At 38.4% G+C, this 25,667-nt stretch overlaps 2 protein-coding genes across 3 annotated transcripts in view; one reads left to right on the top strand and one right to left on the bottom strand.

Moving 5' to 3' along the window:
- LOC144630350 (la-related protein 4B-like) overlaps positions 1–25,134 on the bottom strand; it is a 37,160-nt gene extending 12,026 nt beyond the window's left edge. For both annotated transcript variants that reach the window (XM_078488708.1, XM_078488709.1), the window contains exons 1-14: positions 24,974–25,134; positions 24,502–24,785; positions 18,797–18,858; positions 18,088–18,351; positions 15,476–15,504; positions 15,250–15,308; positions 9,187–9,235; positions 8,970–9,073; positions 6,185–6,295; positions 3,867–3,920; positions 3,507–3,569; positions 3,028–3,114; positions 2,059–2,136; positions 1,053–1,101 (exon numbers count right to left, since the gene is read on the bottom strand). In XM_078488708.1, the coding sequence (XP_078344834.1) occupies positions 1,053–1,101; positions 2,059–2,136; positions 3,028–3,114; positions 3,507–3,569; positions 3,867–3,920; positions 6,185–6,295; positions 8,970–9,073; positions 9,187–9,235; positions 15,250–15,308; positions 15,476–15,504; positions 18,088–18,351; positions 18,797–18,858; positions 24,502–24,564 (1,072 nt within the window). In that variant the 5' untranslated portion in view covers positions 24,565–24,785; positions 24,974–25,134. The remainder of the gene's footprint in view (positions 1–1,052; positions 1,102–2,058; positions 2,137–3,027; positions 3,115–3,506; positions 3,570–3,866; positions 3,921–6,184; positions 6,296–8,969; positions 9,074–9,186; positions 9,236–15,249; positions 15,309–15,475; positions 15,505–18,087; positions 18,352–18,796; positions 18,859–24,501; positions 24,786–24,973) is intronic.
- The window catches only part of LOC144630318 (uncharacterized), a 63,333-nt gene extending 37,866 nt beyond the window's left edge, over positions 1–25,467 (top strand). The window contains exon 3 of the mRNA XM_078488665.1: positions 25,458–25,467. The gene's annotated coding sequence lies outside the window, so the exon portion shown is untranslated. The remainder of the gene's footprint in view (positions 1–25,457) is intronic.
- Positions 25,468–25,667: the final 200 nt, after the last annotated feature.

The raw sequence follows: 25,667 nt of genomic DNA, 5'->3' as shown, positions 1-25,667 counted from the left end.
AAGTCCTTAATGCGCTAATAAAGAAAAACTATAATTTCAGTTGTCGGTGACAAGGCGGCCTAAATTGGCGCGTGTTTACAAGATAGAGTTCTCGCTGTTAGGACTATTAGCTAGTGTGACATTTACTTGAGCTTAGCAATAAAGCCTTTTGAACTACAATAATTTTAAATTTTGTTACCTATATGGGTCTGTAGGTCAACTAGAGCTCTTGCCTTTCTTTCAAGAATTTAAGTTTTCATGCGTAATGTCCACGTTCTGGCTTTCATAAACTTGTTAACATATCGATCGTAAGACATGGATTAAATATTCAACTTCAACTTCAACTTGGAAGTAGCCAAATAATACACAAATTGTGTATACACATGTTAGCCAGCAAAAGGAGTTCTCGGGTTGGCTAAAATAAACAGAAAAGTACAACCTGCAGCCAGACCGATCGACTTTTCTTCGCATTTTTTGAGGATGTTGCAAAGCACGGGCGCGGGTGGCCTGGGTACCGTAAAAATGTTTCAGGCGTTGCATGCTCGGTCGACCATGTTTTTGCCGATCGTAAAGTTGTTGTTATCTATTTATCGCACTGGTTCTTCATGAATAAAAGGACCTATGAAGGTAAACTTGAAGCATATGAGGTAAGAACACCATAAACTGGAAGACTACAAGATTTTCTGATGCAAACTTCTTCTTTTAAGTGGTAAAACATATCGATCTCAAGTTAAAGTTAAAAGTGACCCCCGAGGAAGAATTTTTAGGTTCAGATCCCCCCTCCCGCCCGGATTTCCCGAGCCATTAACCCCCCCTCCCGCGAGAATTTCCAGTTTGCCATCCGTCGGGGAGGTGTGTATTTTTTCTGGAATAACCCAATGTCAGAACATCTCGAAACTTGTCTGCAAGTGTGAATCATACACAATACTTTCAGGTACCAAGGTACATGTATAATGTGTGCATTGTCCTGTTTGAATGTCCTTGTAATACACATCAGTTTGATTGTCGGCAATCCTTAAGTACTCTTCCTAGTATTTAGTAATAATACATGTTCAGAACAAATTCAAACTTACCAAGTGAATTCAGTGTGCCAGGAGAGAAGCCATTGGGGTAACCTGAAGGCTATGGGTAAACAGTAAAACAAATTTCATTAAATGCTTTCAGGGCTCACCAAAACCCCCGTCCGGTCGTCCGGGACAAGTAGATTTTCCTGCCGGGCAAGTGACTTTTCATGCTCACTTGCCCGACGGGCAAGGGCCCTGGCAAACCATCAATTAACTTAATTTCATGAATTATTAATAAGTTTGAGAGCCTGGGCAAGGGGGGAAAGTGCCCGGGCAAGCAAAGTTTGAGAGTTACTGGCCCTATGGGCAAGTTGGAATTCAAGTTTTTTTCGAGCCCTGTCAGCTTTGGTACCCAGGCTAATTCTTGCTTTCATGGCTACTTTCTGGCAACCTTTATCAGAGTATTATTTTAAGGATGCCCAGATTCTTTTGCAAACACAGGGAATGCCGTGTCAAATTTCAACAACTTTTCAAGGGTTATGCTCAAACTCATAAATAATTCATCAAATTATAATTAAAAGAAGGAAATCAGACCTGTGACAGTGGTTTAGTTGTGTGATCTTAATTTGCATAGATTTTTATAATTTTATTTCTCCGTTTCTCCTTGGTGTTAGTTTTGATTGGGAAAATAATTTATATCAAAAACTTGAGAGAGTGTTTTCATCACATTTCCAAACACTTCAGATCAAAGTTCATCAAAAATACTCTGCTTTGTGTCGTATTTTCAACTTTCTTCTCAGTGGATGAAAAACACTCTCTTGCTCTCTTGTGTTTGATATATTACTTTAAAAATTAAAGGACTTTTCAGACTGTATCAAATTGTATTCCAAAATAAGGGTCTTGCCATCTCACAAAGTTTTAGATTGATCATTCTATACTCCTTGTATCGAAATTATGTTGCACTATGAACACATACCTTATAGAATGACTAGAAACAGTGGAACTACCTGTAGTCCATCCCCACCCACTCTCCCAATAGTAAAAAAATAAAAAATAAATAAAAAATAAAACTTACCATACTAGGGTCTGGATAAATATGCTGTGCAGGGGGCCAAGTGGCAAGCATGTTTGGTGACGGATAGTAAGGAAGTGCCTAAAAAAGTAAAAGCCCCCATGGTTCTTAGCTAATAAGCACTCAGACATGGCAGTGTGTCTGAAATATTTTAGCAAGGTTCCAAGATTGTGGGCGGCCGGAAATGTTGAAAAATTAAACTAATTTTGACTATGTACATCATCAAAACCAAGGAAGGGGATAGAAATGAGGTCTTGGAACAAATAGCGATGTTCTCACAACTTGCAACACGATCAATTTAGGATCTAGTCAGCGGTTTTTGGATGACGATGCAGCAGGCGATCTTTTCCTGTGAAATGCAAGCTATAGCAACCACAATTATGACACCATGGATTCAGTGATTGAAAAGGGCTCTATCTTCACTTAAAGTGCCTATGAAATGAAAACCAAGTTGAACTCATATGAAAGGCCTTTCAAAATGAAGTAAGATGGTGTTTTCCTTTTCCTGATATCTTTTCTCGTTCCAGAGATATTAACCATTTTGTATTATGCAAATTAGATAACTGATGACGTCATAAGTTTGACAGTAATTGGAGTAAAAACACAAAATCAGTAGTATCTCTGTAAATACTAAAGCAAAGTAATTGAAACTTGGCACCAGTATTGTACCCTAAGAAAGACACCACATGATACATATGTTTATGTTGCTATGGCAACACTTTTGGTTCCAGTCTTTTTCTTCTTTGAATCAAATATCACGATTTATGGCTTTACAGGGAGAAGTAAATGGTGTCATTCCAAACATACATAATGTGCTCATTGCGCTAGATACCCAAACGACCCTAAAGATGGGAGATGAGGTTTGGAATGGATCAAAACCCGGGATTGCCATATCTGCATGAAAGAGATCTGGAACCGAAAGTGTCATAATTTTTGTCTTGCAAGCAAATACTGCTTTTGCACTGTACACACCTGTTGACCACTGAATACTGTGTTCACAGGAGGAAACTGGAAATGCTGATGGTTATAAGTGGGTTGCTGTTTGGTAACTTGTTGCTGCTGTTGAAAAATAATGTAATGAAAGAAAGGGAAGCTAGATTCAATTTCAATTCTGAATTGACCATTATAAATTAGATTAATAATAATTAAAATTAATGAACAATAATAACAATAGCTAACAGAACAGACATTTGTTCCTGTCTGGGGGTGAATGTTCCGCTTCAGTGAACATCACCCCGAAAAAAACAAGTTGAAAAATATTACACCACATGAAACACTTTACTGGCAAACATTCAAGGTTTTTTTGTTTACATTTCAAGGCTGTGCTCTGTGACTTCAGTTGTTTAAAGAAGCAAAAACACTATGCTACATGCATATATATCTATTTTCTTAAAAAAAACTCTCAGCGTTTGATTTGTGGTTCGCTAACATTTTTAATGATTGTTACTTACTGAACTGAGTCCATTTTTCGGCACAATATTACTCTGATGAATTGGCTTGGCTTTTATCCGGGCCTAAATGAACATGTTGAAGAAAGACTGTTATTGATAGAGAGTACATTAATGTTCGGAGTGAGCAGATAACAGTGCCACACATAGTTCATGCAAACAGGAAAAAAGTACACTTGACATGGTCCAGCTAGGGGAACGTTTTTGTTAAGATAGTAAAGATGTACGGTTAAAATACTTTTCACCAAAATTAATATTAATTACATTGGGAATCTCACGCATCATTGATGACATACGTGTAGTTTGATTATTGTCCTTTTATTATCCCTTGATAATACATAGAAACTTTAGTTCATCTCTTACCATTATAGGCTTGCCTTTAAAAGTTTTAACTTCTTCTCTGAGATATCTGTATGCCTGAAATTATTATAAGCTTGAAATTATTATAAGCTTGAAATACAGCTTTTTCTTGACCCCGTTAGTGGTCTCATTAGAGCTGATTTCTTCAGCTCACAAATGTTCTAGAAATCCACCAAACCCCTACACTCAACAGTAAACCCTGTGCATGAAACAAAACAAATTATTATACTATTTAACATAATAATAATAATAATAATAATAATAATAATAATAATAATAATAATAATAATAATAATAATTGCGTTCGACGAAGGAGAACGCTGTCCTAATCCGTTTGTAGTCGAGTTTTTTGGGCTATCTTTGTATGGTCATCAATTTGGCCGCCCCAGAAAATTTTTCAGGGGCGAATGACGTCATCTCCATGCCATGTGCTTAGGAAAAGGAGAGAGGCCCTGGGTACGAGGTTGGTGCTTCGTGATCTTTCAATATGGCGTCCATTTTGGAATCGCACAAAGATGTGGAAAGCATAACAGGGTTTTGTCCAGGGAAGTAGAGTTTTAGTCCGCCACCAAACGTCTTTAAAATAGTGTCCGTTTGTGAAAAATTATATGAGCTTCTTCGCAGCGACGCGGCGGGAACTGGTATTTTTGTGTCTCGCAAAAACACAACAACAGCGATGATAGGATAACAGGCTCAGAGCTGGTAATCCATGTACTTTCGACTGTGCTTTTGTGTGTGCTTAAGTGAAGTTGTATCTACATATATTATTCGGAGCATCAGTGGCAAATATGACTAAAGCTACTTATCAGAAAATGAGAAAGCTGTGTAGTGGTTCGCCCACGGTGATGACACCGAGTTGTGATGTGTCAACTCAGCTGCTTTGCTCAACCGATTCAACTTCAGTCTCTGCGTACAGACTTGTGAGACTCTATAATACACCAATATATTCCCTTCGGCCACTAAGCATTGACAAGCTGAATGCAGACTATTTCAAGTTGTGCACCATTTTATATTACTGTTGAGTTACCTCTAGATCTATTGTATTTTATCATTGGTATCAAAATGTGTCTACGTGTACATTTCAGTTAAGTAGTCTTTTGTTACTGTTAGTATATATTACAAATAACTATACGAACATTTTCCAGAGTATCTTCTTGATATATATTCTACTCTATTTGGATTCATGAAAGACCTTTAGCCACTTTTCTTGGCACAATCAAAAGGCTTTATTCTTCTCTTATGGTTTAGAAAGATGGGTTGGTACAAGCAGATCAGGTTTCAGCTAGACAATGTCACATTTTCTGCATGGACTTTTCATTGTAGTTTGTACATCACAAACAGACCTCAAATATCAAGAAAATATGAAAACATAATATCATACTCCCACCCCTTGCCTCCAGCTTTCCCTTCCCCCCCCCCCCCATCACCCCACCCTACCGAACGCACTCCCCTAATTTCCAATTACTACTAGTATAATAATAACAACGGTTTAATGATGATTCCACGAGGTGGCTCTTACTGTACATCACCATATGCTATCTACAATTCAAATTCGTGGAAATATGATTCGTGTTAATCCTGACTGTATAAGAAACAAACATTTTGTACTTTAAATAGTTGTAAGTTAATGAGTTCTTTGATGAACTCATTAATTTTTTCAGAAAGAGTGCAGCATCTCTCAGTTAAAGCAGCACGATCACTCTGTTTCATGGGACCATTTCCATTTGTGTGTGTAATATTCATCTACCTGCAGCAAGTGATTCAGCTCAGTTTTGCACCAAACACCTCTCAGGACGACAAAGCTCTAAAAAATTTGATGGCAGTATCTGATATTTTTGCCAGTAGGTTCTAGTAAATTTATTATCTCTCGTTCTATATATTTTGTGAGGAATACTGCGATAGAATAACTGTACAAATTAACCATAAAAATAAAAGGTTTGAAAGTTTGGATTCACGTCTCTATCAATCAAACTCGATTAATAAGAGGTATTTACCCTAACATTTATTGTATCGTGGCACTTGTATAGAGGTACATTATTGTATTGTGAGAAAATGTATTGTTGCAGCCCTGAAAGACGTATACACATGTGAACTTAGACGGGAGCCTGGTCAGTAGATTTAACCACAAGAGTGAAGAACCATTGATTGAGTGTGATTTTAGTCCACTACTAAATACCCATTCATTGCTATGTATTCACTCATAAAAAAGCCATTCTTGACTACATCTAGTCTGTTGTAATATTTGTAGCAGGCTCTTCACATTTAAAATGTGCATATTCTGTTTTCTAAACACAACATAATTATTTTTAAAGCTTGCCTACCTTTTGGGCATTGTCCTCTGAATCAAACTGGACATACCAGTAATTGTTGTGTGCAAATTCACAGTGTGTCCAGCTTGGACAATTTTCACCAGAAAAAAGGGCTTTTACATCCTGCAATGGATTGAAACAAATAAAAGGTCAACTGAAAAAGTTTTCATTTGTCATAGCTGCCACCAATAACCACCTCCACTTCTGTGAATAGTTGTTAATTATCAATTTAACAGACAAGTGTTAACAGACAAACTTTTTCCATGTAAGGTCACACTTTTGAATTTGTAATACCCCCAACTGAGCATTCGATAGTTTCCTTTCGTGTTCACCGGCCAAACTGATCACGTGTCATTTTTTGACCGCTCAAAATGTTGAAAATAGTAGTCAATTTTGCTGTTCACTGAATCATCTTTGTTCACGTGGTAGAAAAGAACCCGCCATCTCTTCACTGTTCTGACTGCAACTTTTTTTTTACTGATGGTTTCTTAAACTGAGGCAAAATTCGAGCATATCTCACATTGTTTCCCTCTTTCACACTCAACATTGACATATTGACCGGCCTGGCACCGGTACTTCGGATGTCTTGAATCAAAATTGTTGAATTTGACTGAACGAGCACATCTATTCTCTAGTTTTGCTGTATAAATTATCACTCTATTGAACACAATTTCATATGATTTCATTAAAATGTTGTGGTTCACAGCCAGGGTTCGTGTACGTTCTTGATTTCATGTATGTTTTACCCTTTTCTTTACAAAAAAAAAAACAACCTGCCTAATTTATTTCATACAATCAATGCCATTTTCCATGACATTCCATGGCCCACACTTAAATACCATGACTTTCCAGACCAGGAAAATAAAATTCTAAAATTCAATGACTTTTCAGGTTTTTGCACGACCCATATAAACCCATGCTAATGACCAAGCCCGGACCAAAGCAATACCGTAAAGTTCCGTGTATAAGCCGCACCCGTAGATAAGCCGCACCCCCGATTTAGAAGCTCAAATTTTGGAAAAAAAAAATATACAGACCATAAAGTTTGAAGTTCAAGTGAAGTTCTATTGGTAAACAATCGAGGGCAAACAAGCACGGTTTCGAAACACTGACACGGTGGTTGTTGCAATGTTTAATATAAATTAAGTCTTACGAAAGCTAAATTTCACTTGTCATACCTCCTTTTTAGTTTGAGTTCACAATATCTTAAACTTGGATGCTCTCTTGATGTCATTTTTTCGAGATTATCACTTCTAAACACTCCTGAAACACTTGTAATTCGTTCGAATCGTTCGCGAATGATGAATGCTTAGTAGCCAAGCTCTGAATTGTAGAGAGGAGTCTGGGCATTAAAAACAAACATGGCGGCATTTTCTTCGGAAGAAACCGCATTTTATTTCAAGATTCTTGGAAACTGCTACCCGCAACAGGATAAAAACTTCATGCAGAATAAGAGTTTGTTAATCCAGCAGATGTATTTGCTGTGAAGGTCAATAAAAAACCGAAGCGGTCGGCCATTTGCCTTGTGAGTATTTGCGTTTATCTTGGTGCCTTCTCGCACGCGGCGGAAAGACATGATTCGAAGCGACTTGCACGCTTCACTGCAAACAGCTTTGCAGAGGAACTAAAAGGTAGTGAACAACAACAAAGTTTTTAGGTTGTTATATGTTTATTCAATGACGTCTTGAGAAGTTTTTTATGAATATTAATTAGGCCTTTGAGAACTCCAACCAGAGATGTTTCCGTAGATAAGCCGCACCCCTGATTTTTGACTTGAATTTAGAGGAAAAAGGTGCGGCTTATACACGGAACTTTACGGTAATTTAAAAACAGGGCAATGCAACAGAACAGTCGCATCATTTGCATAGCTCAAATTCATGTCTCAATGTGGTTCTGTGGTGTTGTAGGCCATTTTACAGCAATTTCAATGCATAATTTAATTTTGCTGTTTTCCTTTATCTCTATACAAACTCACTATAAAAACCCAGCGACACACTCAGTGTTTGGCCAGGAAGTAATATTTCATCCTAATTTCTTTCAACAGATCACTGGTCTCAAATGCAATACATGACCTTATGTTATTGCATCATTTGCTCATGTGCTAAGTTGCTATCACAGGGAACCCAAACGCTGTATTAGTTATTCATAATCTTAAAATAAAAATGTCCTTACCGGCGTTCCTGTGTTTTTTTTAAAACGGTTTTGGGGGCGATTTGAATCAGAGCGAAGGTGGTTTATGTTGCGAGTTTTAAACGGTAATCAATCTGTCGCAATGTCAATACGACGCGCCTCAATTATGTCTCAAGTTTTACTTTAACTGTTATTATTAACTATTAACTCCCCTCTCGTGACCATTAAATTGAAACACGAAACTCCCCGCGAGGAGAGTTAATAGTTAATGGTGTTAGTAGCTTGAGTTAATAACAATTGAAACTTGAGGCGCGTCGTATTAACATTGCGACAGATCGATTACCGTTTAAAACTCGCAAGGTAAACCGCTTTCGCTCTGATTCAAATCGCCCCCAAAACCGGTAAAAAACACAGGAACGCAGGTAAATAAGAACATTTTTTTAACTAATACAGCGTTTGGGTTCCCTGTGGTTGCTATGTGGGTTTTTTCCCAGTCCTCGTTGAAGCATAACTTCTATGAAATTTGAGATTTGTTGCAGTTACAGATTAACCGCTTTTTACAAATTGACAATGTCTGGTGGTTTCCACATCAGCTTTCTCTAAAATTGCACACAACCTTACTTCATTAAGGAATAAATATTTAAAGGATGCCTAGATGCAAAATTACCTCAACTGGGGTTGATTCAGGAATCTCTCGTAGAACCACTATACACCGTTTAACGTTCGGACGAACCTTCTCTCCTGACTCGTCAACTTGTAGATTTGGAGATTCTGTAAACAAAGCATTATAAACCATTCCAATATTAGTAATTGAGTAACTAAGGAATGCAAAAGTTTCAATATGACAGCTTTTTGCTCTATTCACTACCTACACATTAACTCACCTCTCATAACATCCTTGACAAGGTCAAGATCACTTGTTAACTTTTTAACCTGCAACAACACCAAACAAGAAGTTGTAGTGCGCCATCTCAATTTTTTTTGCAGGAATCCCGCAAGGCCGCAGCCTAGTGAGAACACTGAAAATTGATTAAATGAATAATCTGTAAAGCTCAAACATTAGAGCTATGGTTCTGAAATGCCGTGGACAGAATTCCTACATGGCTGGTATTAAAATTACAATTTTGTTTGATTTTTTTTTTTCATTGAAAGCTAAGTCATTTTTTACTTGGGAAATTTCGAGTTTGGTGATGAGTGGGCCTATCTGACTCGATTCCTGTCCAGTGCTGTCAATAAGTTTTTAAGTAAACGGCTGCACTAGATAAGTAGGCGGCAGCCTACTGTTTGAGCGCCGAAGGCGCGAGCATTCCAGGGGGGTCTGGGGGCATGCCCCCCTCAGAAAATTTTGAAATTTAGATGCTTGGAAATGCTATTTTCAACGTTTTCTTGACAGTATTTGGGCCTAAAGAACAAGCAAAATTAAGACTATATTAACCATATTTTATGTTTATTACAACAGTTCTTTTCCTCAAAATCTCAATCACTGGCTTTTACAAACGTGCTCAGCAATGTCTGCTTCGGTTTCTTTGGCGCGGACGCCATTTTGGCACATGCGAAAGCCTGGGGTCTAGTCTAAAATGTCCCAGGCGTTCCACGACTCTTCGATGTGCTTCGACTTTTTATACTTCCACCGAAAAGTTAACATGTTTGAAACTGCAGAAATGTGCCTTTACTTAGGCTCAGACGTTTGAGCCGGATGTTTTACAATTATTTTTGCGGAATCTGATCATTATTTTAAGCTGGTTTCTTGCTGGATCCTGTTCTGTGAAAATGTTGCAGGCGTTCCATGATTCTTCGATCAACTTCCATCGCGCCTGGGAAAGGTAAACACGTTTAACACTCCTGAAATGCGTCTTTATTTCGACTCAGACGTTTGAGGCGGATGTCTCACAATTATTTTTCTGTGATATTTTCCTTATTTTAAAGGAGAAGTTCACTCCAGAATGGCCATCTATTTTCTTTACGCCAATAAAAAGTTTATACAAAGATATCTTATTCACCAACATTTCAGCCTCCAACGTGCGCTATAACCCTACGAAATCTTTCTTTGAAGTAGCCCAAAACTCGCACCTGAACGCCGCCATCTTGGAGCTCATAATGTATGCGTGACGTCAAAGAGCTCAGCCTGAAGTTTGGCGGGGAAATTTAAATACTCGAAACTCCTTGTTTCTTTGTAGTGGCTTTTGTTTGTCAAAATGCCTGTTTGTGCAGCTCCATTTTGCTCAAACAGAGCTCCAAGAAATACAAAAGAGGTGTTTATTTTCACCGTCTTCCGATATTTAAAAGAACGATTGCTCAAAAGCGGGCACAAATATTTGTGTGTTCCGAAAACTATGTGGAAGACTGCCTCAAAGTAGATCACAGATACAGTCGCCTGCGTGGAAATACCCACAAAAGATAGAAAAAGCCAGACGCAATACCAACCATTTTTAAGAAATCTCCTTCCGTAACTCCATTCAAACGACATGCAAGCGAAAGGAGGCGAAAGAATAAGGAAAGAATAAAGGTAAGTCAATTTGCTTACTGTATTTTCTCAAATCAAACACTTCCGGCAATTATTTCAAACTTGGCCTGGTAAACCCGACGTTTATTTCAAGCCGGTTTTTAATCCGGCGGGGTCCGGTGTTTACTAACGAAGTGCAATTTTCTGTAATTTTTTCAGGTTGATTTATTATTGTGTATCCTTCGAGAACCACGATTTTTCTCGCCGTCCCGGCCGACAAACTGCTCCAGGGTCTCCGAGATGATTTTTACCAAAGTAACAGTATTGCATACAGCACGTGCATGTTGCAATCAAGATTTGTTACAAACAGAACTGCAGAACATAAACAACCAATGAGTCTATAAACGGCAATGTCCCCAACGTCCTCCGCGGTTATAAACGTCCTCCTCCACTGTTATAAACAACAGTGCGTATTTAAGAAAATAAATTTACTTGTTTGCTCGACCGCAAATAAACGCCGGGACCTCGATCAAACGTCCCCGGCGTTTATTTAAAAGTTAGCAGTTTGACCCGGCGTTTATACGAAGCTGGCGTTTAATCAGTGACCCACGTTTAATCGAGCAAATACGACGACGGCAAATAATTACAGCATGAACAAAAATTGACTTAAATTTGCAAAAACACTTCTCAGAATAGAAATAACAAAACGGGCTAAGTTGTTAAAAAATTTTGGATGCAATGACTGGGTTGTACATGTAAATAAATATAGATGAAAAAAGGCAGAGAAAAAGATACAACAAGTAATAAGTTAAGTTAAAACTTTGCTTGATCTAAAATGAAATAATTCAAACATTTCTAGCTCAGTCAGTCAACTACAAAAATGACATAAAGCTCAGTTTGGGAGTTGCGATCTTATATTTGATCAAGAAGAGTTTCTCTGGTTGATAAAAAGTCCTCCCTGAAATTAAGTAAAAAGTGAAATAACATAAACGCATCATTGGTTTGTATTGCGTCTGGCTCTTTCTTTTTTGTGTGGGTATTTTCACGTAGGAGACTGTATCTGTGTTCTTCTTCGAAACAGTCTTCCGTATAGTTTTCGGAACACACAAATATTTGTGTTCGCTTTGGCAGGAATTTTTCGTCTCTACCCATTTATAAGCCATTCTTGAGCAATTTTTCTTTTAGATATTGAAAGACGGTGAAAAGTTTTTTGTATCTCATGGAGCTCTGTTTAAGCAACACGGAGCTGCACAAAAACGCATTTTGACAAACAAAAGCCACTACAAAGAAACAAGGAGTTTCGACTTTTAAAATTTTCCAGCCTAACTTCAGACTGAGCTCTTTGACGTCACGCATACATTATCAGCTCCAAGATGGCGGCGTTCAGTTGTCGAGTTATGGGCTACTTCAAAGAAAGATTTCGTAGGGTTATAGCGCACGTTGGAGGCTGAAATTTTGGTAAATAAGATATCTTTGTATAAACTTTTTATTGGCGTAAAGAAAATAAATGGCCATTCTGGAGTGAACTTCTCCTTTAAGTTTCCTACCAAAATTAACAGTAAAATGAGGCGAAAGTAGCCGGCCAAAGATTGGTCAGTAGCCGGCTGTTTCGGCCGGCTACCGGCCCTTATTGACAGCACTGCCTGTCCACATTTTAATTGAATAATTAATTGAATTTATTTATTAAATAATCTTCTAAAGCGGGTAGGGGGAGAATGCACATGACTTTGTCGGGCACCTGGCAAAACTCGTAGTACATTTACGCAACTTTACCCTGAGTACACAAAAGCTACCGGTATATATTTGTTTCTGAAAACCTTCTGCTCTCCTTATGGTGCTATCTTTCCAAGAACTGAACCCATGCGCATAAGACTTACAGACTCGGATCTCAAAGTCAAAGTCTGTTCAAAGTTTGTTCAGGTCATGATGAAAATCTACTTTTGTAGCTTCGAAATAAGAAGGAAATATGCACTGCTCAACTGCACAGATCAAGTTCTTTTACATGGTGACAATTTTTTAACCACTAGGCCACCAGTGTTGTTCGTTTAAATGCTTCATGAAAACCGTTTTCAGCGTTTGCCAAAGAGTTTAACGGTAAAGCAAGACCGTTCGAGCGTTTATCGAAACCATTCAGAAAATTTTTATATCCGCTAAACGGCAAACTTTATCCGTTCGAAAATTTTAGCATCCGTTCCCTCGGCAAGACCTTTTCGTTAAACGGCAAGTCATTTCCGTTCAAAAAATTTTTAGCAACGTTCTTTACACCTATTTAAACAGCAAGCACTGTCTGTATTTATTTGGCTAAAGGCCCAGACGGTAAACTACACTAAACTTTTGGCTATCAAACCCTGTAAAGTCTAGCGAAAAACACCCAAACACTCGGCTACAAGTACAAGTCGAGATCCAATATTCTCTTCAATCTTAATCCAAGCGCAGCAAATCTTTATTACATCGCATTTCTGTCATTGAAAACAACAACAAATCACAGATAAAATATGAATGTCATCTGCGTTTACATGCTGGAAGCATAATATTATTCTAGTCAATAAAACGATACATGTACTTACGTTTGTAACAAATATTCACCACCTAAGTTCAGAATCCTATCTCAAACAATCACACGTTCTTCCGAAGAATTAAGCAGTAATCGAACATCATCAAAATCTAGTCCTTTTTTCAAACAACTAAATCTTCAAGTTCAGAACAACAGAATACGGGATCGGTGAATTCCGGATGAAGCTGCCAGCGAACAAATCAAGCGACCCACTTGAACTGTGGTGAGCTTAAAATGTCATCAAAACGAAAGACAATCCTGAATCCGATCAAACGCTCCTGGTGTGTTTTTTAGAAGAGAACTGTATTATAAGTTTTCGGTTTTTGAACTGGTTTTGAACTAAAATCACACTCAGCCGATTTCTATCAGCAGATCGTGTTGCAATGTTTACTCTTAGCCGTGGGAACAATCGCTTCTGATTGGTCAGTTTCTGACGTCGCCAAAACAAGTGAAACGAAAGTCTAGTCAGCTCTCTGAAAGTGTTGACTGTTGACTGAGTCACGAAAGCGTTGATTCTGCAAAACATTAAAGGTGAGGGAGCAGAAATAGTCTTGGGGAGAAATTATAGAAGAGATTGTGAGAAAATCGTTCAAGACATGTGGGACTTCGAATGTTCTCGATGGTACAAAAGACGACTACATATACTGCACAGTACGCCGACAAATATATCCGCGTGACAGTCGTTCGCTCGAGACATGTTTCATGCTTCATGGGACATTACTTTGTTTGATGTTTTGTCAGGGAAGCGGCCGTATTTCTCTCTAACTTCTTTATTCTACAGTTATAAATCTTCCTTTTAGAAGAATGTTTATGTTTGCTCATTTACATTTAATAACTTGAGAGACGGAAATGTAGCTGGATTTGTTCTGGAAAGGATAAGAAAGTTAGACTTGTTGCCGCTAGGAAACTTTTTTAAACGAAGATGCATGTCTGCATTCAGTTGTTTAGTTTCCCAGACTGAGTCCAGATGAAGCTTACCGTTGGGTAAGTATTTCTTAGTTTAGTTTTACGACAATGAGTGATTTTCGCGAATGCTTGTATTAAAGGGCTCGGAGTTGATAAATCATACCATAAGTTTTATAGCCTATTAAACATCACCATTTAAATTCGAAGTTTGTTGTTGTTGTGGTTCTTAATTGTTTAAGTTTTTCTGTTTATTTAAACGTTTTGCCTGCCGTTCGCAAATTTTGCTTCACCGTTAAACGCTACGAGCTACTCGTTCGCAAATTTTGCTTCCTTGTTGAACGCTTCGAGTTATGCGTTCACAAATTTAACCTCATAGTTAAACGCTTTAAGCTTTCCGTTCGTAGCGTTGCCTTTACCGTTTGTAATGCTTCATGTCACCGTTTAACGCTTAAAAAAGCCGTTTACTGTGCGTTTTCTATCCGTCCGTTTTCACCCGTTTAACGAATAAGCGCTAGTGTACGTTTTCCCGTGTGAGGTCACAATTAATTATCCGAGTTCAGTGGCTCATAGCCACTTTGACTTTGACTTTGACCCTGGAAGTTTGCACAGGAGCCAATGGGTTAAAGCGGGGAAATTGTCACTGGAAAGTCGAGAAAAGGTTCTTGTTATCGATATGTGATGTTTGTTGTGAAATCAAACCATGATGGAAATGGTAATAAAATGTGGCAATTGAAATTTTCTTGCACGGTGGAGCTAGAACTGACTAGAACTTGAATTGATTGCTTTGCAAGTTGTGGAAGAATTGTTATCATATTCAGTCCAGACCTCCTTTCTTTTCCCCATCCCCCCCCCCCCCTGCAAAAACCAATAGTTACATCTCAGGGAGTTGTGAAAATCATGCCAATTTGTTCATGCCAAGCTACAACTCAAAATTAAGTTTTGTAGTTTGCATAAAACTCATGAGGAGCCACAGCTTGCGGAACAAAAATGCACCAAAAAGGGGCACAAAAATGGCCTCGTGTAAATTCTGTGCTTCTAACTTGCCTGATTGAAATTTGCTACTGTCCAGATAGGAACATACTGATCTCCATCCATTTGAGAAACTATGATACAAAAAGAAAAACTAATCAATTCGTTCACAGAACATGTTTAGTTAGGCACTGATTATCCACACCAATTAATTGTCTAAATAATTCAGACAAAAGGCATACAAACTGTACATTTAAGTGAAGGACAAGCAAAAACTTAATTTCAATTTAAATCAACTTACCTAAATAAGTATCACTTGACAAATTCTCTCTGTTAGTAAAACAACAATAAAGAAATCTTTAATAAACTTTGATTCATGACAAGACTACACCAGTAAACCTCCACAAAATCTAGAATCACTTGAACTAACAGTCAAACTGCAAATTTTTTCCATTACCTTTGCAGTACTATGGCATTACTCTAGCAAAATGTCAAGTTCATTTTTCGAGTTTTGACAAATTTTGGCTTTCACTTGTCACATATACACACACTTTAGTTGTTCGCCAACATACAGTACCGCACAAAAGTATTATTTTGAAAAACATTGCAGCAACATTTAATGAATGAAGTTTAATAAAAGGTTCCATGTTCAACTGACTTACGCACTGATCGAACAACATGTTATATGCGCATCGCAGGGTACCCCCCAGCCTTATGTTGCCAGTACCCATTTATGCACCTGGGTGGATTGAGGCACTATATAGATGAGAGTAAAGTGTCTTGCCCAAGAACACAACACAGTGACCCCGGCCACGGCTCGAACCCAGAATGCTTGATCCGGAGTCCGGCACACTAACCATTAAACCACCGTGCCTCCCATCTAATAAACAGTAGAACCCAATTCGTTCGGTTTGACCTAATATTCCCTTCTTATGTGAAGTACTTTGTTTTATCGGATTAATATTATTCATCTGCTAGATTTTAATATTTATACCTAATCGTACCTTTTTGGTACGCTTCGGCGACATATCAGGCGAGATTGGTCGAGCCATGGTTCGTATTTTGGCGAGACGCAGTCGAGCCAAAATACCCATGGCGAGACCAAACGAGCCTGATATGCCGCCGAAGCGTACCAAAAAGGTACTATTAGGTATTTACCGTACCCAAATTTAGCCAAAAATCCGGTGATATTATTTGCTCTGTTGAAGCCATGCTTGCCAGACACGTAGTGCGAAATGTGTTGACCTGCTTGTATTGATACTTTTTTAGTCTTCAACACTTTTATCAAGTCCTCTTCTCACACTTTTTTACTCGTTTGTTTGGAGTTTTATTCCCTAAATTTTCAAAATCCAAATTTAGCGAAAAATTTGGAAACTCCAACTCCATTGTTTCAGTGTGAATGTTTCAGTACTCGTCGGTAAACATCGCGCAATTGGCGAGCACGCTCAAGTTTAGTTTTGGCGGGAAAGTTTTTCTCATTTTACGACCGGTAAGCACCAGCTAATTAAAAATACTCGTTTCTGTTTTATTGGTAAAACCTCTTTTCAATTCATCGTACGGAAACACTACTTTAATTCAAAGTGACCGTGATATGGTGGCATATCAGGTCAGTGACTTGATATCGTAGGATATCAGGACAGTAGATCGTGCTTCTGATTGGCTACTTGCGAATTTGGGTACGGTAAACCATCAAATCACATTCTTTTTGAAATACAGTAGAACCCCGGTAACTCGAACTGTGAAGGGAAACGAAAAACAGTTCGAGTTAGCAGGGTTTGGAGTTATTGGGGTCGATTGAATATTTAATTTGCCAAGTTAATAATTGATAGTTTACTGATTTTTCAGCACTTCAGTATACAGTACAGTGCAAACTAAACTTATCTCATCAGAAGCTCTAACACGATGGTGAGTTACAAGAACCGGAATTCGAGTTATCGGGGTAAATTTGACCCAAATTTTGATCAAGGGAAACAAAATTTAGTTCAAATTATCGGGGTTTTCGAGTTATCCGAGTTCGAGTTAACCGAGTAAAAATGACTGAAAAGTGAGTTCAAATCCAAGGGAAATGGAAATTAGTTCGAGTTAGCCGGGTTGTTCGAGTTATCCGAGTTCGAGTTACCAGGGTTCTACTGTACTTTGTTTTGAAGTCAGTGTGCACTGATAATTTCCGTCGGTAATTGAGATTTGAAATGTCGTGTAAACATGCGAAGTTTCACAGCAAGTCTCAGGTCCAGCAATTTCACTGCGTGTTTCTCTCCTGACGATTGCATGGTGCAAGAAAAATGAAGTCACGCATGCCGTGAAATATTTCACTCCTTGCCTGAACATGGAGTGAAATTATATTTTCACAGCGTGAAATTCAAAATTCAGGCACCGTGAATAGAAAAAAAAAATCATGGTTCACACTTAAATCCTTAAGCCCTAAAATCTCATGAAGTCACATTTGGTGACATCAAAACAAACAAACAGTACTGGAACAGAATTAACCTAACAGAAAAATGAACACAGAATGCATTCTTTGAGCATTCCACTTTGTGTTCCTTCGGTGTTCCACTGGAGTTCCTCTCGCATTCTGGAACACAAAATGGAACCCATTCTCAACAACTATTTAGAACATAGAAGAACACATTCTGGGTGTTCTGTAGAATGGATTCTTGCATTTTCTGTAGGAGTTGATAAAAAATGTGAATATTGAACATCATGCAGTTTCAGTTATTACATGTTATTAGTTCTTACTGAGTTTTCTTGTTTTATTGTTAGCATAGTATTTCAAGGTGCAATTTCAACCAAAAGTTGACCACAAAAATTAATTTGCTAAAACAAAGAATGAAACATGACAATTTTTGTTTGCATTACTTTTGAGCAAGAAACTAGGAGAAAACAGTTTGAGGTTTCTAGAGCAGTAAAGCCAACCTGGAAAAGTAAAACTCCAACTGATGCCTAAGAAGAACTCTCAATTCTTCAACAGGAAGTTTATCTGGAGACAATTCTGGTGGAATAGAGATGAGTTCAGGTGTAACAGGAGCACTGTAAGGCCCATAACCATTTACTGCTGCGTTTGGACTGTACTGCATGTTGTCCAACTCATTTGATGATCTAGGTTCCTGCCATTGATCGGGAGGAGTCACTGGAGGAGTGACAGTTGAACCATCACCAACATCAGAAATTGTCATATGACTGAAAAAAAAAATAGGTATTTGTAAGAAATAACAAAACAAAAAGTTAAAAGGGACGGTGTCCTGGCTGATTATCAGAAGTTCTCTTTCCTAATTTCCACATTACATTGCCAAATACCACCCAAATATGCAAATAACTTGGAAAAAAAGATGCTACAGGGCCTTGAAGTTTATCAGCTTTCTTCCTTGAAAATCACAGACCTGTACATGTAATACAAAGTCTTGGGAAGACAGTTTGCGTCTCTCACAAATAATGATAGCAATCCCTTACTTCACTCAGCCTTTCACTCTACCGACCCATCCATTCCCTCCCATTCCACCTCTCACCCACCCCTCCATCTCCGTCTGCTGTCATGGGAAGACACTTTCACTTGTATTCCTCGTATTCCTGCTTTCAGAACAATTTTTCAGAGACATGTTAATATTGGTTGAAAATTGTCACTCACCTCAAACAATCAAACACTGCAGCATTAGGATTGAGAGACCCTCTTAAATTAGAAGGAACAACCTGGAAAAACATTGTCAGATACACCAATTAGCAGTTAAACAAGCAAATGCACATAGACTTTGAAACAAAGTTTTACTTTTGATATACCTTATAAATCCATGTTTGTTATCTTATTTTAAATTAACTTGACTTAAATTAATACCAATGGAGGAACAAACCCATTCAAACTTGCCTTAACCCATTGGCTCCCTGCCAGCTGAAACCAGCCATGCAAAATCCACCCCCCAAATTCTTGCGTCAGCCATAACCGGCTGTAAAAACACTTGTTGACAAATGCCCTTTCCCTCCCCCCTGGAAACTTTTTGGTTCTCCTATTGTTCTATAGATAATTAGGGCAAATAAACCAATCAGAATCTGTTTTCTGCACATATTTTTAGAGGACTCTAGGGGTCCTAGGATGAAAGAAGATCATTGCGCCTCGCAACACGTATTAACAAACTTCCAGGTCTTGTTCACCATTCTGAACACGGAGAATACCATTTTAAAGCTTAAAATGAAAGGACGAAACACCAATCAATTTTTAAGGGGATCTAAAATGGAAAATCTTTGTGTTACAGGAGAAGTTTACTCCAATTACAGCATGAACAAAAATTAATAATTGGCAAAAAACTTCTCAGAATAGAAATAACTAAACAGGCTGAGTTGTTAGAAAAATTTGAATGCTATGACTGGTTGTACATGTAAATAAATAAAAAAGGAAAGAGACAGAGAAAAAGATACAAACAAGAAAAAAGTAAAGTTAAAATTTGTATCTCTTGGAGCTCTGTTTGAGCAATATGGAGCTGCACAAACAGGCAATTTGACAAAAAAAGCCACTACAAAGAAAAAAGGAGTTTCAAGTATTTAATTTTCCCACCAAAATTCAGGTTGAGCTCTTTGACATCACGCCTACATTACCAGCTCCAAGATGGCGGCATTCAGTTGTCAAGTTTTGGGCTATTTCAGAAAAGGATTTTGTGGCGTATAGAAAAAAATGGACACTTTAGAGTAAACTTCTCCTTTAAATGCTGTAAAAGAGCCGGGAATTTGGGGGGTAGGTGCACGCTAAAGCCTTTGGGAGTCAATGGGTTAAAGGAGATTAATGCAAAGAATACTGTTAAATTTCTAGATTAATCCAAATGGTGCAAATATAATACTTCTTTGATCACAATAGTAACAAAATTCAGAAAACGATAGTGAAGAACAAAACTGTCAGATTTCTGCATTTGTGACAAATACTTCAAAGGTCTGAATGTAAGAGTTAAAAATAAGAGGGGAATTCCACCATCTCATGAACTCTTGATTACCCCTGAGATTCCAGCAGATCTCCAACCAGTCAAAATATTAATATACTAATGGCCCATGTTCACCTGTTTGGCTTTGCGGCTGTTTTTTATTTTGGTTTGAAACAAGATTGTCACTTCAAAACAAAACAAAGCCAAACACGTGAACATGGGCCTTGAAAGCCTGAATTGTCATGCACTAATTTAATTTTTCTAAAGAAAATTAGGGCTGAACCAATTCACATACATTTTGATTTGATTTAATTTTGATTATTACCTTCAAATCCAAATATTTTGATTTGATTATGCAAGTGTTCCTCACTTCACTCTTCACCAGCCTTTCACCCTACCCCCCCCCTCTCCCTCCTTCACATTCTATTCCTCACCCTTCCCACCCAGAACTTTGGTGGTGGTGTTGTCCAAATGGAGGTATGGGGTTAGTAACAGTGACAAAAACATGGAAAAGAAAAAAAATGAATGTATTGTTACAGAAAATATTCATACCCCTAATATGGAGGGAATTTCAGATACCGTATTTATTCGGTTATAAGGCGCACTCGGTTATAAGACGCACCCCAAACTTGGCAACTTTGTCATGCTAAGTTTCAAAACTGAAAATTTACAAAAAACACTCGGTTATAAGACGCACCATGAGTTGGAGATTCGGTGATCAATTTATGGACAGTTCTTTTTACAGAATTCAAATGATTGAATGTTGCTCATACTCCTTGGCACAATCTTCGAGTGAAAAGGTAACATTTCTTGCTAAAAAATACGTAAATCCACTTGAGCAAAACTTCTTTCCATCGTTCATGCTTCGAACTTAGCTGCTTAGTAACCTGGCAGATGTGAAGTTACCAGTGAGCACTGAGTTTGTAGCTTGGTTACCAAGTTCTCAAGCATGCTTCGTATCGCTTCGTACTTTGTTTATCGGGTGGTTTTGAAAGATTCTCAAGCTTTTTTGGTGTTTTCCCTGTCTTCTAAAGTCATTTCCAACATTCCATGCTTAGAAAGGTTTGTTTCAAATGAGTATGCTTGATTTTCTTTGTCTGTTTCAATAAAATGCTGGCATAGACACGCGTTGCTAAAACTTGTTTATACAATAAACTTTACATTGAAACTTGCTGTTTCTTATATCTGTTTTCTTGTTCAATCTTAAAGTCAATGACCAACATTAAGTGTTTTCATTTTTCTTGTTTTGTTTGTAAGTTACGATAAAATGGCGGTCATAAGATTTTGTTGGGCGAAAATACTCGGCTATAAGACGCACCCCAATTTTGGCATAAACTTTCCACAGAAAAACAGATTATCCTTGAAAAAACCGTGCGCCTTATAACCAAATAAATACGGTAAATCCCCCCCCCCTCTCAGAAATTTCCGTTTTTGTAAAGAAAAATACCCGCTTCCCTGAAAACCAAACCAAACTCATTCTGGCATTTTGCTCTGGGAAAAAAAAGTTAAAAGAAATTGTGCATATGTTATAAACATCAGAACACTTTCTCTAGTATACATAAAATTATTGTGTATAACTGATCGATCAGAACACATCGGAAAACAATACGTACTGTTAAAGATAATAAATGAAGACTGGCGGGAAAGAACGGCCGCTGGACTTTCTGGCTAAATCAAACATTATCAAAACAGCTCCAAATTGCGCATGCAGGTTTGTTTACGTGTGCTTAACACTGCCCTTTGTTTCATTTGGCTTGTCTTTCGTTCGTTTTTGAAAAATTACACATGCAAAAAGACAAGGTTTTTGCTGGCGCGGCGTCTTTTTGACTTTTCTTTTACAAACAATAAACAAAGGAAACCTTTTGTTCCGCAAAACAATGAAACCAGCTAAAGTTTTGGGATTACAGGCCTAGCCCTAACCCCTAAGCTTAACCCTAGCGAAAAAAGCTTAACCCTAAACCCCAAGGGTTAGGGTTAGGGTCTGACGACGCTAGGGTTTCATTTCAAATTTAGGGTTAAAAAGCTAAACCCAAGTTTAAGGGTTAGGGTTAGCGTTAGCGTTTCAAGCGGCTAGCTTTCACTGCAGTCTGCTTGCGGTTAGCTCCCTTTTGTTGTTTCGGGCAAGACTATTGTAATCTGTTTCCGTTAGCTGTAATTTGAGGTGAAAGTGAAATAAAGACTGATTGTTGGTTGAATATGTTTGCTCGTGTTGTCACATTATACTAGTTTTGCTTTCAGTTAAGTGCCGCCGGCTTGCTCTCACTTCTATCTCCACTCCTTACATCATCGCACATCTACAAAATCCCGCGAAAACAAGATAAACTAAGGCACGAATCGATTGATTGATTTATTGATTGATGAATATTTAATGAGGCACAGAAAAATTTTTTGCGAGGGAAGGTCCCCTGCCAAACCTAGAAAGAATTTTTTTAAAGTCTAAAACCAGGTCACTTCTCGGCAACTTTGTTGCGGCAGCACCCAAGCGGACCCTGCAAAACTCGCGTTGACGAAGTTCCCGGCAAGAAACCTCTTGTACAAAACAAAGGCAGAAACATCACTCAGTTCTTCGAGCGATGCTGTAAACTTACGGGTATTCAGACTTAATGATGTCCTTCAACCACCTGGCAGCCGCACTTGAGCTAAAACTATAAACTTCTTCGTTTTACTTTCAAAAGCGCCATTTCGCTCAATTCAAACTCTTCCGCCTCTAACATGTGACCTTACGTCACAATGCAGTATCCAGTCCTACTCTACTCAAATCAACAAGAAACACAGCAGCGAGTCGAGCACATGCTTTGTAAAATGGTTTCTCGCCTTCCGTAGATGCTTAGAAAACCCTGCAGGGAAAGATGTACACGCGATGCGTTGGAAAACTCAGACTGCTAGCTGACTGGGAGAACGTAAGCTTGCAAAATGCCTTTTTTTGCATGTGTAATTTTTCGAAAACGAACGAAAGACTAGTGAAATGAAACAAAGGACAGTGTTTAGCACGTAAACAAACCTGCATGCGCAATTTGGAGCTGTTTTGATAATGTTTGATTTAGCCAGAAAGTCCAGCGGCCGTTCTTTCCCGCCGGTCTTCAAATATGAAACTTTTCACCAACAAGAACCACTTTCTTTTGATCAAACATGAGAAACAAACAATGCTAGTCATCAGTCAATCCACATGACATTTTTAATCAGACTGGGTAACAAGTTATGGTGGTGCCAAAGAGGATTTCTGTGAGCGTGTTAGCTTCCAATGCACTTTCCGGAGAAGAAAACCTGTGTTAAATTTAACACGATTGTGTATCAAAAACTTAGGCCAAAGATGTGATTTAAAAACTAGGTCGCACAGTGCCAAACTTGTCTAGAAACACAATTTCAGTTACAACCCCCCTCCTCTCCAGAATTGCCTGGGCCTTTGACCCACCACCCCTCCATGGTGGGGGTATGGCATTTTCTGGAACCACACAACGAAACAAGAACCAGGCCCTGGTGGTTCAAAGGGTGGATAACATTATCCACCGGATAAATCACTATCCAGTGGATAGAATAGTATGATAGCGATTTATCCTATGGATAGCGTTATCCACTCTTTGAACAACTGGGCCCTCAATAATACTCGTAATTTTAGGGCCATTTAGTAATTTAAATTATTATAAATATTGTAATGCGCAAGTGAAAATCCTTGATTGATACTTGCGCAATGTAGGTTCATTAATAATTATTATTACTTAAATATTTCTGCTGACAGCATTATGTGGCATTACACTTTGTGTAATAAGCCACACAAAATAACATTTAACAGCATAACCTTATAACTGTGGATAATGCGGCCTGTGACCTTGTAATCAAGAGATCATAAATAATGACATTCAATAAATTCCCTTCTACAAGCAAAAAAACAAACACAATTTTTTGTGGTCATTTTATCAATCACATGAAATACAGGCTTTGCATTTGTAAGAAATGGACAAGAAAATTGTTTGCATCCAAAACAGGGCTGCTGGAGATCAGTGTATGGACAACTACGTTCTTCAAACCAAAACTCAGCTGTTTGTGACAGAAACGATAGTTTCACCAAACAATTATAAGTGAAGGGAAACTTAATATAATAGCTCCTCACTCTTATGATAAGTTCACCAAGTAAAGTCTTTCTCAACAAACAGAACACGGGATACCAGGAAACTGCTCCACATAAAGCTACATAAACTTATAACAAACGGCGCCCCATAAACTTACAGATTATTGAGCCAAGTTCTAGCTACAGCCATCAGAAGCTAGACATTTTATAAGGAAGAGATTAAAAAGCATCTTATAGCCAAAATACATAAACGTTCGGCAACATTAACATTCCCAGTCCTGACAAGAAGCTATCCAGATAAACATGACTAAAATAAATTCTGAAAGAAAATCTTCTTTCGAAGAAACATTAACGAATACCTACCACGTCCTCCTGTGTTGTACTGGCTATATCTTCAGCGGAGTTCTTCGTTGCAACTGAACTCATACGGCTTAAAAACCAACGCAAGAGATCGATTTTCTGAAAGTGACACTACTGTTCCACAACTGAAAGGTTTCCACCTCACTGTATTTGTTTGTCCACACAACTAATTCTTCGTCACGAAGCGATGATTCAACAGAAGGGAGCCAAATAATGGCGAACTTCAAGTCTCCTTTAAGTTATTTTTCTGTCTTGAACACCAGTAACACCACAAAACCTAACCACAACTAAAAAAAATGGAAAAGAAAGAAAGACTGTGGATTAACCTTCTAGGTTCTCAGAATGATAAAAACAAGAAATAATACAGAATTTCCTTTACGACCGACACACGTGGCGACGACAAAAAAATGTAAGCTTATTGCAAAGATGTTCACAATCCAATGAGTATGTTTTTGTGTTCATTTATAACTCTCACCTGTTCAAATAAAATATATAACTTCGTGTATTCTGGCCTTAAATTGAAGCCTTGACGGATTGAATCTGTTTGATAAAAGTTACCCAAATACAAGTACACTTTTCCCGATTCCTCTCGACATTCACGGCGCCCCACAACACAACCGACTTGATCTCTCGTAACCCTGTCATCAATCTAACGAGCGATATAATTGGTCAACAATAGATCCGCCAACACTTTAGCGAATGAGATTGCTTGAAAGAAGTTCATTCTTTTTAATGTGATCCTTCGCGCCAAGGATCGCTTGGTCAGCTGCACTGAAGAAAGGTATCAGCTCCTCTGGACCTACTTCATCCCTCCTCAGATTAGACTGTTTCGGAACCCTCTATTTTCTCGTATTTTTCTTCAATCCTTGAACGCGGGAAAAGAAACGCGAGAGAACTGGGTGTCAGCGCAAAACGAGAGGCCCCTGAAAACAGTGGGGGGGGGGGGGGGGGGGTGAGAGGGGTTTGAACCTCCCGCCTCCCATACCTTTTACTCCCGCTTCCCGTACCTTTTACTCCCGCCTCCCGCCCCTTTCCGTAGTTGCTCTCTCTTATTTGTTCCATGTCCATTGCGAAATATAATGAAATGTTACGAAATTTCACTCGTTTTCTCCCGGTTCCCACCACCTTAAGAATCCCGCTTCCCGCCCTCTCTCCTCCCGCTTCCAGCC

Source organism: Oculina patagonica, chromosome 11 (genome assembly GCF_052425735.1).
Source record: "Oculina patagonica isolate OP01 chromosome 11, crgOcupat, whole genome shotgun sequence".
Lineage (NCBI taxonomy): Eukaryota > Metazoa > Cnidaria > Anthozoa > Scleractinia > Oculinidae > Oculina > Oculina patagonica.
The sequence above is the reverse complement of the archived record's forward strand: the minus strand, read 5'-3'. Positions and strand labels throughout refer to the sequence as shown.